This window comes from Salvelinus namaycush, chromosome 3 (assembly GCF_016432855.1).
Source record: "Salvelinus namaycush isolate Seneca chromosome 3, SaNama_1.0, whole genome shotgun sequence".
Classification (NCBI taxonomy): Eukaryota; Metazoa; Chordata; class Actinopteri; order Salmoniformes; family Salmonidae; genus Salvelinus; species Salvelinus namaycush.
Genome location: NC_052309.1, coordinates 68,900,775 through 68,918,145, shown reverse-complemented (window position 1 = coordinate 68,918,145; position 17,371 = coordinate 68,900,775). Strand labels below are relative to the sequence as shown.

The 17,371-nt window shown below is 44.9% G+C and overlaps 1 protein-coding gene across 4 annotated transcripts; it reads left to right on the top strand.

The window, feature by feature from the left end:
* Positions 1–3,644: 3,644 nt before the first annotated feature.
* LOC120036083 (receptor activity-modifying protein 1-like) lies at positions 3,645–9,945 on the top strand. Of its 4 annotated transcripts, XM_038982550.1 has the most exons (6): positions 3,645–3,759; positions 4,609–4,671; positions 5,046–5,096; positions 7,248–7,283; positions 7,543–7,714; positions 7,977–9,945. In XM_038982550.1, exons 1-6 carry the CDS (start codon positions 3,693–3,695, stop codon positions 8,224–8,226), a joined length of 639 nt encoding a protein of 212 aa, XP_038838478.1. In that variant the 5' UTR covers positions 3,645–3,692; the 3' UTR covers positions 8,227–9,945. The 4 variants fall into 4 exon arrangements, with proteins under 4 accessions (XP_038838478.1, XP_038838494.1, XP_038838487.1 ...); XM_038982566.1 differs by lacking the exon at positions 4,609–4,671; XM_038982559.1 differs by lacking the exon at positions 7,248–7,283.
* Positions 9,946–17,371: the final 7,426 nt, after the last annotated feature.

Here is a 17,371-nt window from a genome sequence, read left to right as displayed (position 1 = left end):
GTTTATGATCGGGCCATTGGGTGATTAAACAGGGGTGGGCCGAATGACAAGCAACAGGATGGAAAAGGATAACATAATCCACTTCAAAACACCAGGCCCAACCAGAATAAAATAGTGATTAAATAATGAAATCATCTTCAAAACACCAGGCAAACCAGAATAAAAGAGTGACTAAGTAATTAAATAATCTTCAAAATGTGTCTAGTTGCTGTCTTTTGACATAAACCATATGCTCAGTCTTTACTGTGTATCATCGGGCCTAATTGATAATTTATTGATCATTGATTCACATTTAGCACAGTATGTCCAGGCCACCTACAATGGAATAATTGTTGTGTACAATTAGTTCTGATTCTCACTCATAGTTACTGGCTGTGTATTCCTGGGGCCATTAAGCATCTCAGAGTAGGAGCGCTGACTTGCCTTTTAGATCCTAGATCAGCACTCCTACTCTGAGATGCTTGCTAAATACAGCCCCTGATCCGTAATTCTGACACTGCAGACAGTAAGGCAGTTTCAGTGCTCTTCTACGGTGCGTTTTTCTTTGCCCGCTCTCTCTCTCTTTCCTGGCACATCCACATTGGTGCTTGATCTGGGCCGTGGCGAGTTTACACTAGAATGTGAAACAATAGTCAACATGAGAAAGCAGGAAGATATGCTTGAGAGGGAGGCCCTTATCAGCGGAAAGTTCTTAATTGTGCTCTATGTAAACGGTGTGTGTAACTCTTGGCACCTGGAAAGAGGGTTTTAAATCGTCAGATGTGAGAGTGGAGATGGATCAGTTCAGAGGCCTATCGGTGTAGCTGGTGAAGTACATTGCAGAGTTATTAATCATCTCAAATAATTCTCTAATTGAGGTACTGAGCTAAGCGTTTTTTCGACATTCCTCAAAATATGCTTGTGTCTTGTAGCCCATTGAACATTGATTTGAGCCTCCCAATGGAATCGTTTGGTGGAAGCTGATCAGCTAGAGAGAGAAGAAGTGTAGCTGAGTTTATGGTGAAAATTCTACGATGGCACCAATAGTACAATTGATATGTGTTGCATTATCCCTTGATGGCTCTGCGCAGATTCAGATTAGCTAATGTACTCAAGTCCTTAAACGTTGGAGGTTTATTCAATCAGTTGTAAAAAGAAAAACAAATCATTGATCGGTGTTGAAATGTGGAAGTCATTTTGGCCCAGAGTCCTAGCAAGCTCAGTCCCAGCTGAGGCAGACAATACATCAGTGACGTGGATGAATGCATGATGAATGCGTCATTCTTTGTGTGTACTGGAGGGCCCAGCAGTGTCTCAATGTACTACAGCAGCTCTGTGGATATGCCAATGACAGCTTTGCAGGGGGTGAGACATTCCACGGAACTACTGCTGGGGGGAGAGATTTGTCATCAGCCATTACCTCACATAATAAATACAGAAACATAAAAACATATCTCCTCTCATCACCAGCTGGGACCTCCCCCACACACCTTGTGCTGACAGTGACAGAAAACCCAAATCATATTTGACTTATGTACACTTCACTGTTAGTGTTAAGTTAATAACTGTTTCCCTACAAACAAAGTGAAGTTGATATAAGTTTCCTTACAAACTTGATTCAGCTCCGTCTGTTTCTCACAAGGAGCTCTAGCCTTGAGACATAACAAAATAGCATCACATTTTTTTATTGACAGCTTGTGTTGTCACAGAGCATGTTGAAGCTATTCATTTCAGCCTTTGTGATCTCAATTACTGTGAATCAACATTGAGGATACATCTTAAAAATAGTTTTCCACTTCAAGCAAGCTACACTGAGTGTACAAAACATTAGGAACACCTTCCTAATAATGAGTTGCACCACTTTTGCCCTCAGAACAGCCTCAATTTGTTGAGGCATGGACTCTGCAAGTTGTTGAAAGTGTTGCACAGGGATGCTGGCCCATGTTGACTCCAATGCTTCCTACAGTTGTGTCAAGTTGGCTGGATGTTCTTCTTTGGGGGACCGTTCTTGATGCACACAGGAAACTGTTGAGCATGAAAAACCCAGCAGCGTTGCAGTTCTTGACACACTCAAACCGGTGCACCTGGCACCTACTACCATACCCCACAGCATACCCCGTTCATCTACACTGATTGAAGTGGATTTAATAAGTGACATCAATAAGAGATCATAGCTTTCACCTGGATTCACCTGGTCAGTCTATGTCATGGAAAGAGCATGTGTTCCTAATGTTTTGTACACTCAGTGTATATCCGGTCTATATGAATAGACATCCACACCTTTTTGACAGCTGAAGTCTAGCAGGCTGTATTTTTGTGTTTCAAAGAAAGATATTTGTGTAAAGAATGCAACTCAGAAAAATGTCCCTAGAGCGTACATATCCATTCTGGCTGGACTTGGAATTAGTAAATTGTTGAGCTGACATGATACTACTCTAACCCAATGATTTTAGGTCAATGTCAGATGAATTTGAGGGACCAGTTTACAACTAAACCATTTACTTCAGAGGCTGAAATATGATGCTTTAAACCACATATAGCAAAAAAAGATAGTCAATTTGCTCAAACCATTATTGAGATTGTTTTAACTGTTTATCTGGTCTGTGGTGATTTAAAAGAATCCACTGTCTGGCCCATTAATTGAAACATGACTGAAACTGGAAAGGAGTCAAAGGGGACTCTATATCATTAACATACTTTACTCAACCAAAACAAGAAATATAACTGCCATCTGTCAATAACAAAACCTTTTCCATAGTTGAACAATCCTCTATATTATCGTTCACCCAACTTCGGATATCTTGGTGTAACTGCTAAGGTGTTGGTTTGACAGTTGTTGGACCAGGGCTGTATCCTGGTCGGTGCTATGCCTGAATTCGCTACACTGGTTCAGCTTAAATAGTTCAGCTGCAATGTGATTTATAGTTTGCTCAACATTTGGGCATATTATTGTAGCTGAACCAAAATGAATCTCCAAGTTGAATTGTATGTTCCCTCAACCTAAAATTTAAAGTTGAGTGAACATACAATTCAACTTGAGAATTTATGCTGGTTTTGCTAATATGTAAAAATAAAGAAAGTCGCACACTCTAATTATGCTCCAACCGACATTTCAACGTCGTTGATAATATGCCCAAATGTTGAGCAAACTGGAAATTGTATTGCAGCTGGTTGCTGTGAGTATTTTAAGTTGAATCAACACATATAGAATAAAAATGGTTTTACAGTGTATTGGGACACATATTAGTCTGCAAATCAGTTTACTCACAGGATTTGAGCAAGTGAGAAAGGCTACAGGGTCATCAGCTAGTCAGCAGTCTATTTTCAAAACGAAGACCTTCAGTGACTACTGTACAGATGTCTGTTCCTTCCAAACTGAATGGCTAATAGAGTGTGAGGAAGCATAGAAGAGAGAGAGACACAGAGAGAGAGAGAAACTAGGAAAAAGAGTGTGAGGGAGAAAGCGAGAGAAAGAAAGAAAGAGAGAGAGAGCAGTTGAGTGAGAAGGAGAGAGAGAGAATAGGAGAGAGATGGATTGTATTGTAAGTGGTAGTGGGCTACAGTAGCTCTCCCCTTGTCTGTGGGAACCCGCCCAAGCCGCCCATCCTAGGAAACGAGAGCTTCCTGTTGTTTTATAGAGCTTTCCTGCAGAAAGGTTGAGATATGTAATCTGGGTCCACCAGGGAAGAGGAACAGAGCAGTGTCAGGCAGAAATGAAAGCCCCTAATCCGTCTCCCGTGTCTTCTTCTTCTTTCTCCTTTCTGACTCTTCTTCTCTGGGGTAAGTAGATGATTTACAGAGTACTATGTGTATATAAAAACGGCCAGAGGTATGGAGAAGTATGTTGAACTACTGAGAGAAAAAGTATGTAAAATATTGCCCTAGATTTCACCTCTTACAGTAAGTGGAATGCTTAGAAGCTCACGGTGAAGTAAGGGATTGTAGTAAGAGCTTGGCAGATCTAATATTAGATTCTTGTTTTAAGTAGCCTAAACTAAGTGATTTTGATTTGTTAAAAACATTTTCATGCTCCAATGTTGAAGAAACAGAGGTTAAATATAGGTATAATGATGTTATGGATCTGGTGTCTTTCTTGAAGATTTTAAGCAGATTGTTGTTCTAATTTATATGATCGGTTTTTACCAACAAATACACAAGATATGTGATTGAGATAATCACGGTCTTCCCAGAACACAATGTCACAATAACGGTTTAATAAGGAACACCTCAACTTTAGACTCAATTTCCCAGACCAGATCACTCTTCTTCAAAAAACAAAACAAACCAAGTTATTCAAAGACTAAATTAAATAGTTTGTGTTTGAGGAAATGGCTGAACTGTTTCAGACTTTATTCAGAGAACAAAGGGAGGATACACTCCCTGCCACTGACCAGCTCTCTCTCTTCATTTTGTTTCTCTTTCCCACTCCTCTCTTTCTGTCTGTCCTATATGTTCATCAGTCTTCTATATGTAAAAAATACACATCTGTCTACTCATTTCTGTATTTCTACTTGCTTGTGTTTGTCTTTGTTTATTTCGCTGACTGTGCACGTGTGAGAATGTGAGTGCACACCTTTCTGTAAAGAACTCTCCATTGACATTGTCCCTGTTTCGTGTCTGTCCCTGTAGCACTGAGCTCTACAGCAGCTGGCCTGATAGGACATTATGAGGCGCCACAAGTTACCACACCAGGTAACTGACTAACTGTTGCCCTCTTCTCGTGGTCTCTACATCAACTAACACAACTCATCTATGTCAACTAGTGTTAAATCCCAAGGGAACAACAACACATGTTTTTGTTAGGCTGTCTTCACTTTGACGGGGGTCCCCTTGGGGTCCCGTTGGGGTCCTGTGTGGCTCAGTTTGTAGAGCATGGCGCTTACAACGACAGGGTTGTGGGTTTGATTCCAACAGGGGACCTGTACAAAAAGTATGAAAATGTATGCACTCACTACTGTAAGTCGCTCTGGATAAGAGTGTCTGCTAAATGACTATAATGTAAATGTACTGATGAATACATTTACATCAATAGTTTGATTAAACAGCATGTTATTCTCATCAATTAGGTTTCACTTCACGGCATGACTCAACAACATATGCAAACTACCAATACCACGGTAAGTTACCAGATTAATTGACAACTTTTTAGGCAACAATTTAACACCTATTTCACAATATTGGTATTACACAACATAATGATCACAGATGGATTATGTTGGAAATGTTTGTAATGGTGTAACACCCCATTAATGTTCTAAACAAACATTACCATCGAGGTTTGTCCTTCGTCAGCTCTACCGCGCAACGCTTTGATGTGAAATGATATTTGAATCCATGAGGGACTCTGTTGGACAAGCACTGTAAACACATGGGTTCAGAACTGAACTGGCCAACCTCTTAAAAAAAAAGAAAAGACAACCCGAGATGCAGCTCTCTGCCAAGAGTCCTAGGCTTCTAGCATAACGTGAAGCCAAGACAAACCTGTGGGGAGGTCCCCAACAATGTGGGGTTAGCAGCAGCTGACATAAGGCCCATAATTGTCTGGGGTCAAAGGTTAACTGAAACCTAGTTACAGGCAGCCTCCCCACCTGGTCTGCACTTCCTGTATTTGTTCACCATTCGCCCCATGTGATGGATGTGTTCAAAACAAGAACTCTAGAGTTGTGAAACAACTGGAACTTTTGAGCAGCTAGTCCCCCTTCACTGTTCCTCACCCTACGATTTCCTTTTTCTCTCTCTCCGCTCCCCCCCAACTCACTCAACTCTGAGCTCCTCCTCTGCTGAAAAGACACATTTCCTGATGTCATTACTAAATCAAAACCGTTGCTCAGCGAACAGATGTGTTCAGGGGCCCAACCACATTGTGTAGCATAGATTGTCCTGAGAATACATCTTCTAAATCTTTTTAAAGTCACTTTAAATGTTATTATTTCATCCCAGTAATCGAACAAAGACTTATTTTTGAAAAACTTCCTTTTTGATAAGGAGCTTGAGATATGAATAATCGTTTTAGTGATGATGAAGAAGTGGTCTAATGCGTTGTCTTTGAAAAGCAGTATGAAACGGAGACAGTAGTCTGCTGAGGTAACAGTCATGCAGCTCCACATGGCTCAAGGTACTACATAAAGATCCAGGAGGAGTCCACCCATATTCCCAGGCTTATCCTATAGTGTGAACGCTGAAAGTTCTATTGTGTTGGAGATTTGCATTGCTTGCCTGTGGCTGTGGGGTAGATAGAGGGTAGGTCTTTGCAAACAGCTGGCTGACTCTAATAATGTCTTCCAGATAAGATCACATTAATCCAGATATGAATCCACAGCCGTCTGCACAGCACACCCGTGCGTAGTCATGATTACATCCACCCTAAACGCCCTGGTCCTAAATGTTTACTTATGTTTCCGATTTGGCAGAGGCAGCTCTCAAGGCAAATAAATCACAAGCTGCAAGTCGGCCAGGCCTTTGACTGTGAGAAATGGAGACTAAAAAGCAGAACTAGAGTTAAAGAGTAAAGGGTTTTCAGATGTGAGTCCAGCCCAACTTGGGTGTGCTCCCTTTTATTTGAGAGAGAGAGAGAGAGAGAGGACAGTCTTTTGAGCCTCCACCCCTTTAAAAGGCAAGACAGTCCTAAAGAAATGCACTGGAGAGGGGAAGAGCTTGCTGCCAAGGCGCAGGGCAGACAGACAGATCCTCGAGGAACATCTGGTAACCTAGCCGCGGGTAACACCGATCTGACATCTGGTAACCGAGGGTAATACCGCGTCTAGCTGCATTACAGCAGACAGCAGCTTTCACCCGTCTAGTTTCTTGTTATGCCTTGCAGGGCTCGGTGTTAGAAGTTCAGGATCAGTCTAGATGGTCGTCAGTCAGTAGGGGAAACTCTCCTATGTTCACTTTCTCTGACATGAAGGGAGTGCTTGTTTTCTTTGCGGTGCTCCTCTCTGTTCTTTCTGGTGAGTGTGTGGGCTCGGCCCGGGCGGCAGCGAACGCACGTCTCGCGTTGCCGGACATTCAGATTGAGTTGCTGACACGATGTGCGGCAGTAAAGATAACATTCATTGCATGCTTCGTTTCGATTGGGATCTTAAATGTTACTTTGATCATTTGAAAAACTTTTTTAGAAGATTTGATCATTCTTTAAAAAAGATGTTGAATGACACAGCTGTTCAGTCTGTCTGTTTGAGAGGCTGTTTTTAACAGACATTTCTGTTGTGATTACAACCATTGGTCAGTAAAATGTATACACATGTATTGTCATTTTCTCTTCTTAGACAACCTCGAAAAGAGAGGAGTTTCCAGTGGATTAGGTGGGCCATTATTACCTTTCTGACTCTACGTGTAGGCTATTTAATAGTGTTGAATCAGAGGTGACACTGCTGTTTCTGCTTGCTGTTAAATCAACATAAGATTAGACTGGGACTTGTTAGTAATAATGTGTAACCATGAATCTTCTAGACATTCTTACAATCCTTCATTTTAAGGATTCATTTTTGACGATTGCATAATTTTAAAGAACTGATTTTCTAACTTACAGTATTCTCTCTCTCTCTTTCTCTTATTGTACAGGTTGTGGGAATAAGTATGTTAACTGTGAAAACTATTGTGACATTTGTGTGTATTTTCACACAAGGACGGAGTGCTACGCGACCTTATTTAAGGAAACCTGCTACCGTCCTTTTGTAGGTGGCATGGAGTCATTAAACAACACAGACTGGTGCAACTGGAACAATGTGAAGAGGTAGGCCTAAATGCTTATTTTAATCCACTTATTATTCTGTTTAATTTATTTCTGATCCAACTTATCATGCCATCGGTCTTGCATTATCACATGCTTAGTTCAAACAGTAGTTTTGAGAAACCCAACACATAGTCAAGTGAAATCAGAGTTAACTCATTTATTAATGATAAATCCATACCATGAAACTCTTAATAATGTCTTTCAGAGCACTTAATGTTGCCCTCTCTTGTAATAATAGTACCCCTCCTATCCCTCTCTGTAGGATGTATAACACCTTCACCATGTGCACGGAGGAGATAGCAGAGTGTCTGCTGATCCCCTGGCCCAACAGGATGGTGGAGAATGAGTTTGTAAACATCCACTCCAGGTTCTTCCCGGACTGTCCCAACGAGGCGCTGAGCGACCCCCCGCCAAGCATCGTGTTCGCCCTGGTGATGACCCCCATCTGCCTCATCCCCATCATGGTAGTCCTGGTGGTGCTCAAGACCAAGAACGGAGATGGCAGCTCCTGATAGGATGTCCTGGATCAGTCCTCATCCACCCTTCCTCACCTTCATGTTCAGACTCACTCTCTCCATCCCCTGAGGATTCAAGACTGGGGCCATTGACTCAACTATTTTACAGAGAACTGCTTATCATCTTCCAGCCACTGATGATTGGCTTAGCTCTGTGGAGTCCTATCAAAACAATATCACAGCCCAAACACCTGACACATGACCTTTATGGATGCACTGATACAGAATGAGTTGTACCACATGAGCATCGTCCAAGGATACAGGGGTTCAAGAAAGGGTCCGTCAGTGTTGTGTAGAGTGTCAAGTCAACATCCTCAGGGTTGCTTCTTGAAAACTCATCTTCTCCTCATTCGTCGATGCTCCTCTAACCAAAAGTGGTGACAGCCATGTAAATGTTTCGACTTCCTACACACCTTAGGAAAGTATTTAAGATAGTAGCGTTCATGGACTTATGTCATTCTTGACAATCCATTCCATGACTATCTCCATCCTGTCCCAGATGTGAACCCTAACACCGATTATGCTAAAATAGTTACATTCTTTACAATATTTTAATTTTATATAGTGTAATTCCTACCCTCTGGCTGGGAAAACGTGAGTCTCGCATTGCTGGACATTCCAATTGAGTTGATAACCAATGACAAAGGCATTCTGTTTGAGGAATTCCCACTCTCCATTTACTGTACACTCAGAAAAAAAGGTGCTAACTAGAACCTAAAAGGGTTCTTCGGCTGTCCTCATAGAACCAATTGAAGAACCCTTTTTGGTTCCAGGTAGAACCCTTTTAATACAACCCCTTTGGGTTCAAAGTAGAACCCTTTCCACAGAGGGCTCTACATGGACCCAAAAGAGTTGTGCCTAGAACCAAAAAGGGTTCTCCTATGGGGACAGCCGAAGAACCCTTTTGGAACCCTTTTTTCTAAGAGTGTAGTTATCCATATAGGATCTCCATCATGTTAATTTCTGTATGTAACTACAGAACAAAATGTGATGTACCCTCTCACCTGGTAGCTTTCCTGTCCTTGAATGTGTTTTGTGTATATTGGAGAGCCCTCTTTGCCCCCGAGTGTAGGGTTAAGAATGTATGCGGTATGGGGTGGGTGTAGGAAGGCCATGATGAAGGGGTTTGGCCAAGCATCAGTCTGTGTTGGGGTCAGCAACTAGACACAATGGGTGGGTAGCCTACGCCCAACATGTAGTCTATAAGATCTGTTTCCAGGAATTGTCTATTTCCCAGCATTAAGGGCCCAGCGCCTCAATCTCTCTCTCTCTCTCTCCCTCTTGACAATGACGGTCCCCACTGTCTCCCATGATGAGCCAGTCGACGCATGCCTGAGAGTTTAATCAAGCACTAGATCAAAAGACTACAAACATTTGGTCTTCCCCCCGGCTCAGTGTAGCAGTGAGCACTGACTGAAGACAGAAGGAGAAACAAATGTCTATCTTTCCTCTACTTAAACGGTGTAAGAACTGTTTGTTTAATTTTTTATTATGTTGTCGTGAATGACACTGAAAGCATTGAATTGCATTCAGTTTCAGAAACAAAGAAATATGTACGCTTATGTATTGTATTTCTGCTCTTACTCTGGTCATAAGACTTACTGGACTTTGTACTGTCTGTGAGAGGGGTGTGGGTCTTAGTCAAAGCATAGCCTCTTTCCTTACACAATGTACTGTATATAATTTTATTTTGCAATTAAATATACTAAAGCCTAATGCCTAATCACTTGACTTTATTTTGTATGCTACGGAAATGGATTGCAGAAATAGATATTGTATTTTTGTGAAGTCTCCTAACTGGATCTAATTGGTTTAAACCCCTTGCCTTAATGGAATGCACAGCTGATAACGCCATGGATGATTCATCAAGTTTTTACTCATTTAGACCCAGTGCAGAGATGGGTGTTATTGTGAAATCTAAATAGACCCATTGCCCCTTCACCCTATAGGGCACTCTTGTAGATAAAAAAAAAGAAAAAAAAAAAAAAGTATTTACCTTGTCTTGTGACTGCATGGGTGCTATTTTCACCATTCTTTAACGCAGTCCTACAAGAGTCCATTGAAGCTGTTTTACTCACATAACATAGCTTGTGTGTTTCTGTGTGAGGTCTCCTCTCTAAGGAAGAAGTGACAGCAGCTGTGTAATCCCCACCCTTATTGTAACGGCGTTCCTCCTCCTCTTCATCCGAAAAGGAGGAGTAGTGATTCGACCAAACTGCAGCGTTGTAGTTCGACATATTATTTATTAAACAAAACAGAAAACACGACGAACACGAAACACTTGAGAATTTACAAAATAACAAACGCAGTCAACAGACCTGGACACGAACTTACATATAACGTGAAGAACGCAATAACAGGAAAACTGACTACATAAAACGAACGAACAAACAAAACCGAAAACAGTCCCGTGTGGCGTAACATACACTTACACAGACACAGGAGACAACCACCCACAAACAAACAGTGTGAAAACACCTACCTTAATATGGCTCTCAATCAGAGGAAATGAAAACCACCTGCCTCTAATTGAGAGCCATATCAGGTCACCCTTTAAACCAACATAGAAACATAAAACATAGACTGCCCACCCAAACTCACGTCCTGACCAACTAACACATACAAAACTAACAGAAAACAGGTCAGGAACGTGACATAACCCCCCCCCCCTCAAGGTGCGAACTCCGGGCGCACCAGCACAAAGTCTAGGGGAGGGTCTGGGTGGGCATCTGACCACGGTGGTGGCTCAGGCTCTGGGCGAGGTCCCCACCCCACCATAGTCAATCCCAGCTTACGTCTCCCCCTTAGAATGACCACCCTCATCTTACACCCACTTAATTTAAATGTTAACCTTAAGATAAGGGGCAGCACCAGGACAAGGGGCAGCACCGGGATAGAGAGATAGCTCAAGACCGAGAGGTAGGTCAGGATAGAGAGGTAGCTCAGGATAGAGGGGCAACTCCGGACTGAAGGGCAGCTCCGGACAGAGAGACAGCTCTGGACTGAGGGACAGTTCTGGATCAATGGCAGCTCTGGGCTGAGGGGCAGCTCATGACTGGCTGACGGCTCTGGACGCTCATGGCTAGCTGACGGCTCTGGACGCTCATGGCTAGCTGACGGCTCTGGACGCTCATGGCTGGCTGACGGCTCTGGACGCTCATGGCTGGCTGACGGCTCTGGACGCTCATGGCTCGCTGACGGCTCTGGCAGATCCTGTCTGGTTGGCGGCTCTGGCAGATCCTGTCTGGTTGGCGGCTCTGGCAGATCCTGTCTGGTTGGCGGCTCTGGCAGATCCTGTCTGGTTGGCGGCTCTGGCAGATCCTGTCTGGTTGGCGGCTCTGGCAGATCCTGACTGACGAATGGCTCTAGCGGCTCCTGACTGACTAACGGCTCTGACGGCTCGGGACAGACGGGCGGCTCTAATGGCTCGGGACAGACGGATGGCTCAGACGGCGCTGGGGAGACGGATGGCTCAGACGGCGCTGGGGAGACGGATGGCTCAGACGGCGCTGGGGAGACGGATGGCTCAGATGGCGCTGAGGAGACGGATGGCTCAGATGGCGCTGCGGAGACGGATGGCTCAGATGGCGCTGCGGAGACGGATGGCTCTGGCTGATCCTGTCTGGCGGAAGGCTTTGGCTGCTCCTGTCTGGCGGAAGGCTCTAGCGGCTCCTGTCTGGCGGAAGGCTCTAGCGGCTCCTGTCTGGCGGAAGGCTCATGGCAGACGGGCGGCTTTGCAGGCTCATGGCAGACGGGCGGCTTTGAAGGCTCAATACAGACGGGCAGTTCATGCGGCGCTTGGCAGACGGACAGTTCAGGCGCCGTTGGGCAGACGGCAGACTCTGGCCGGCTGAGACGCACTGTAGGCCTGGTGCGTGGTGCCGGAACTGGAGGCACCGGACTGGAGACACGCACTTCAAGCCTAGTGCGGGGAGCAGGGACAGGGCACACTGACCTCTCGAAGCGCACTATAGGCCTGGTGCGTGGTACCGGCACTGGTGGCACCGGGCTGAGTGCACGCACATCAGGACGAGTACGGGGAGAAGGAACAGTGCGTACAGGGCTCTGGAGACGCACAGGAGGCTTAGTGCGTGGTGCCGGAACTGGAGGCACTGGGCTGGAGACACGCACCATAGGGAGAGTGCGTGGAGGAGGAACAGGGCTCTGGAAACGCACTGGAAGCCTGGTGCGTGGAGTAGGCACTGGTGGTACTGGGCTGGGGCGGGGAGGTGGCGCCGGAAATACCGGACCGTGCAGGCGTACTGGCTCCCTTGAGCATTGAGCCTGCCCAACCTTACCTGGTTGAATGCTCCCCGTCGCCCGACCAGTGCGGGGAGGTGGAATAACCCGCACCGGGCTATGTAGGCGAACCGGGGACACCATGCGTAAGGCTGGTGCCATGTAAGCCGGCCCAAGGAGACGTACTGGTGGCCAGATATGTAGAGCCGGCTTCATGACATCCGGCTCAACGCTCAATCTAGCCCTACCAGTGCGGGGAGGTGGAATAACCCGCACCGGGCTATGCACACGTACAGGAGACACCGTGCGCTCTACTGCGTAACACGGTGTCTGCCCGTACTCCCGCTCTCCACGGTTAGCCTGAGAAGTGGGCGCAGGTCTCCTACCTGCCCTTGGCCCACTACCTCTAACCCCCCCCCCCAAGAAATTTTTGGGGTTTCTTCTCGGGCTTCCTCGCTAGCCGCGTACCTTCATATCTCCGGTTCCCTTGTCCGGTTGCCTCTGCTCTCCTCAGTGCCTCCAGCTGTTCCCATGGGAGGCGATCCCTTCCAGCCAGGATCTCCTCCCATGTGTAGCAACCCTTGCCGTTTAATACGTCCTCCCATGTCCATTCCTGTTTCGTGTTCCACTGCTCGAACTTATGCTGCTTGGTTCTGGATTGGTGGGTGGTTCTGTAACGGCGTTCCTCCTCCTCTTCATCCGAAAAGGAGGAGTAGTGATTCGACCAAACTGCAGCGTTGTAGTTCGACATATTATTTATTAAACAAAACAGAAAACACGACGAACACGAAACACTTGAGAATTTACAAAATAACAAACGCAGTCAACAGACCTGGACACGAACTTACATATAACGTGAAGAACGCAATAACAGGAAAACTGACTACATAAAACGAACGAACAAACAAAACCGAAAACAGTCCCGTGTGGCGTAACATACACTTACACAGACACAGGAGACAACCACCCACAAACAAACAGTGTGAAAACACCTACCTTAATATGGCTCTCAATCAGAGGAAATGAAAACCACCTGCCTCTAATTGAGAGCCATATCAGGTCACCCTTTAAACCAACATAGAAACAGAAAACATAGACTGCCCACCCAAACTCACGTCCTGACCAACTAACACATACAAAACTAACAGAAAACAGGTCAGGAACGTGACACTTATCTGGCATAGACAAGACTGTTGGGTGGACCTCTGTGTCTGTCTGGCTGGGTGGGGTGGGAAAGTGTGTTTGATGGCCCTCTTCCTCTCTAGAAGTCAGGTCATCCTCACCCCCGCCCTACTAGTGACCTCACCCACCTCCAGTGTCACTCTTCAGGTCCCAGTGAGTCCAAATCATAGAATTTGAATTCCTAGAATGGACACTCCCATGGTCAGAGGGCATACTGTATGTCCATTCTGTGAAATATATGTGTATGGTCATAGCACACCTGTCACGATCGTCTATGGGTGAGAGAGAGGACCAAGGCGCAGCGTGTGAAAAATACATTCTCTTTATTTCGAGAAGGGAAAACACGAAACGAACACTGAATACAAACTAAACAAAACAACAAACGACCGTGAAGCTCAATGACGTAAGTGCACAGACAAGCAACAAACGTTCAACATAGACAATTACCCACAAAACCCAAATGCCTATGGCTGCCTTAAATATGGCTCTCAATCAGAGACAATAAACCACAGCTGCCTCTAATTGAGAACCAATCTAGGCAGCCATAGACATACAAACACCTAGACAAGACACTGACCCATTAAACGTACAAACCCCTAGACAAACCAAAACACATACATTCCCCATGTCACACCCTGACCTAACTAAAATAATAATGAAAACAAAGATAACAGGGTGTGACAACACCTTACCATGCAGGACCAGCCAATTAGAGCTTCCCATGTTTCTGCAAGGACCCAATATGCAGAGATCTCATAATAGATGCAGATATATACATCAGCTGCTGGCTTCCCACCTCTCCTCCTTTTGCCTTTGCTCAGGTTTTTGCTCCAACACCAAGCCATTGTGAGGTGTGTGTTTGTGTCAGCGGTTGTAGGGGTCATTAAAGAGACATGAGCTTCAGTAGGTGGATGATTGGAGAACGATTGCGCTCATAGCCTAGAAGCTCTACAAGCCACCCTCACAGCAGCTGTGAGAGAATACAACAGAATGGGGCTGTCTGTTAACATCCCAAAAACAGAGGTCCTTTGTCAGGTCATCTGATCCTCCACCTGAACTACCAGCATTCTCCTTCTCAGTCTCCTCACTTGCCATTGTACCACACTTTAAATACCTTGGAAGCAGTTTTAAGCAACAGCAACCTGCACCTAGACACCAATGTTGCAGTCTACCAGGCAGTGTGTGTATCTACAGTCCTTTATGGGTGTGAAACACGGACAGTCTTCAGTCGACATTTAAAACAATTGGAGTCCTTTCACATAAAATGCCTCCAACGCATTTTGAAAGTGACCTGGCAGGACCGTGTTTCACACTTAGAGATCCTGCAAAGAAACAAAAGCAGGAGCGTTGAGGCGTCCATCACCTACCAGCAGCTAAGATAACTCAGCCTTGCCATCCGGATGCTAGAGGACCGCCTTCCGGGAAAGATGCTGCACAGACAGCTACAACTGGGCCGTCGCACTGGGCAGAAAAAGCACTCTAAAGGATCCCTTGAAGACCTCACTAAAGAAGTGTGGGGTAAACCCTGCCTTCCTTGTTGCCACGGACCATTCCATATGGCGTGGGCTCTGCCAACAAGGTGTGCAGTTGGCTGCGGAAAAAAAGGACTGAACGGGCCATTGTGTGCTCTGACTGTGGCAGACAGTGCATACCACATTTACATTTAAGTCATTCACACATCAGATTATACAGTCATCAGCAAACCCACAAGCAGTAGTAGATGTCTTCATCAAATGCGATGGACTACCTTAAGCAAAGTAAGTAAGGAGTCATTTAAGAGGCTTGCTTGGCTAGATTACTTGAAAAAGTGATTTCTTTCTTCTTGCAAAACATTGCCCTCTAGAGGTTAGTCTCTCAAATAACATTTCAAAGCTATTCCATCCAGATGTTCAACATGATTGAGACTTATTGACACTTACATTAATCTGATTTAGTTTTAATTTGCACATTTCTTAAAAAAGAAATAATGCAAAAAATAAGTTACAAATGTCATTTAACATCAAAGAGTGAAATTAGTCCCTAATTAGTCCCTAATGTGGATGCTGCCTCAAGCATGGGGAGATCTTCTGCATGGCCGCTATCGCTGCACTTTCAGCAGCCCAGAAACCCAAATACATTTTACCTGCTCCATCATGGCATCACAGATCAATCAATAACAATACTCCAAAATAACCAATCCAAACCGCTGAGTTGTCAACACTCCAGTGAAGATGCCTTATATCATAACAGAGCTTGCATTTGTGGATTCTAGAGTCTCTGGGAGCAACTCATCTGCTAGAGGGAATGAGGACAACATTTTCTAAAACCAAAGTATCTGACATTGTAATCTCATTCATTGTTCTGGTTTTAAATGGTTAAAAGTGCAGTGATAATAGCACATTTATTTATTTTTTACTTCACCTTTATTTAACCAGGTAAGCTAGTTGAGAACAAGTTCTCATTTGCAACTGCGACCTGGCAAAGATAATGCAAAGCAGTTCGACACATACAACACAGAGTTACACATGGAATAAACAAACACACAATCAATAATACAGTAGAAAAATATATATACAGCATGTGCAAATGAGGTAGGATAAGAAAGGTAAGGCAATAAATAGGCCATGGTGGCAAAGTAATTACAATATAGCAATTAAACACTGGAATGGTGTTGAGATACTGGGGTGCAAAGGAGCAAGACAAATAAATAAATAAATACAGTATGGGGATGAGGTAGATTGGATGGGTTATTTACAGATGAGCTATGTACAGGTGCAGTGAGCTGCTCTGACAGCTGGTGCTTAAAGCTAGTGAGGGAGGTAAGAGTCTCCAGCTTCAGAGAGTTTTGCAGTTTGTTCCAGTCATTGGCAGCAGAGAACTGGAAGGAGAGGCGGCCAAAGGAAGAATTGGTTTTGGGGCTGACCAGTGAGATATACCTGCTGGAGGGCATGCTACGGGTGGGTGCTGCTATGGTGACCAGTGAGCTGAGATAAGGCGGGGCTTTACCTAGCAGAGACGTGTAGATGACCTGGAGCCAGTGGGTTTGGCGACGAGTATGAAGCGAGGGCCAGCCAACGAGAGCATACAGGTCGCAGTGGTGGGTAGTATATGGGGCTTTGGTGACAAAACGGATGGCACTATGATAGACTGCATCCAATTTGTTGAGTAGAGTGTTGGAGGCTATTTTGTAAATGGCATCGCCGAAGTCAAGGATCGGTAGGGTGGTCAGTTTTACGAGGGTATGTTTGGCAGCATGAGTGAAGGATGCTTTGTTGCAAAATAGGAAGCAGATTCTAGATTTAATTTTGGATTGGAGATGTTTAATGTGAGTCTGGAAGGAGAGTTTACAGTCCAACCAGACACCTAGGTATTTGTAGTTGTCCACATATTCTAAGTCAGAATCGTCCAGAGTAGTGACGCTGCCCGCACCTTCCTGCTTCCCGCGGGAAGGTGCGGGCAGCGATCGGTTGAAGAGCATGCATTTAGTTTTACTTGTATTTAAGAGCAGTTGGAGGCCAGTTGTATGGCATTGAAGCTCATCTGGAGGTTAGTTAACACAGTGTCCAACGAAGGGCCAGAGGTATACAGAATGGTGTCGTCTGCGTGGAGGTGGATCAAAGATTCACCAGCAGCGAGAGCGACATCATTGATATATACAGAGAAAAGAGTCGGCCCGAGGATTGAACCCTGTGGCACCCCCGTAGAGACTGCCAGAGGTCCGGACAACAGGCCCTCCGATTTG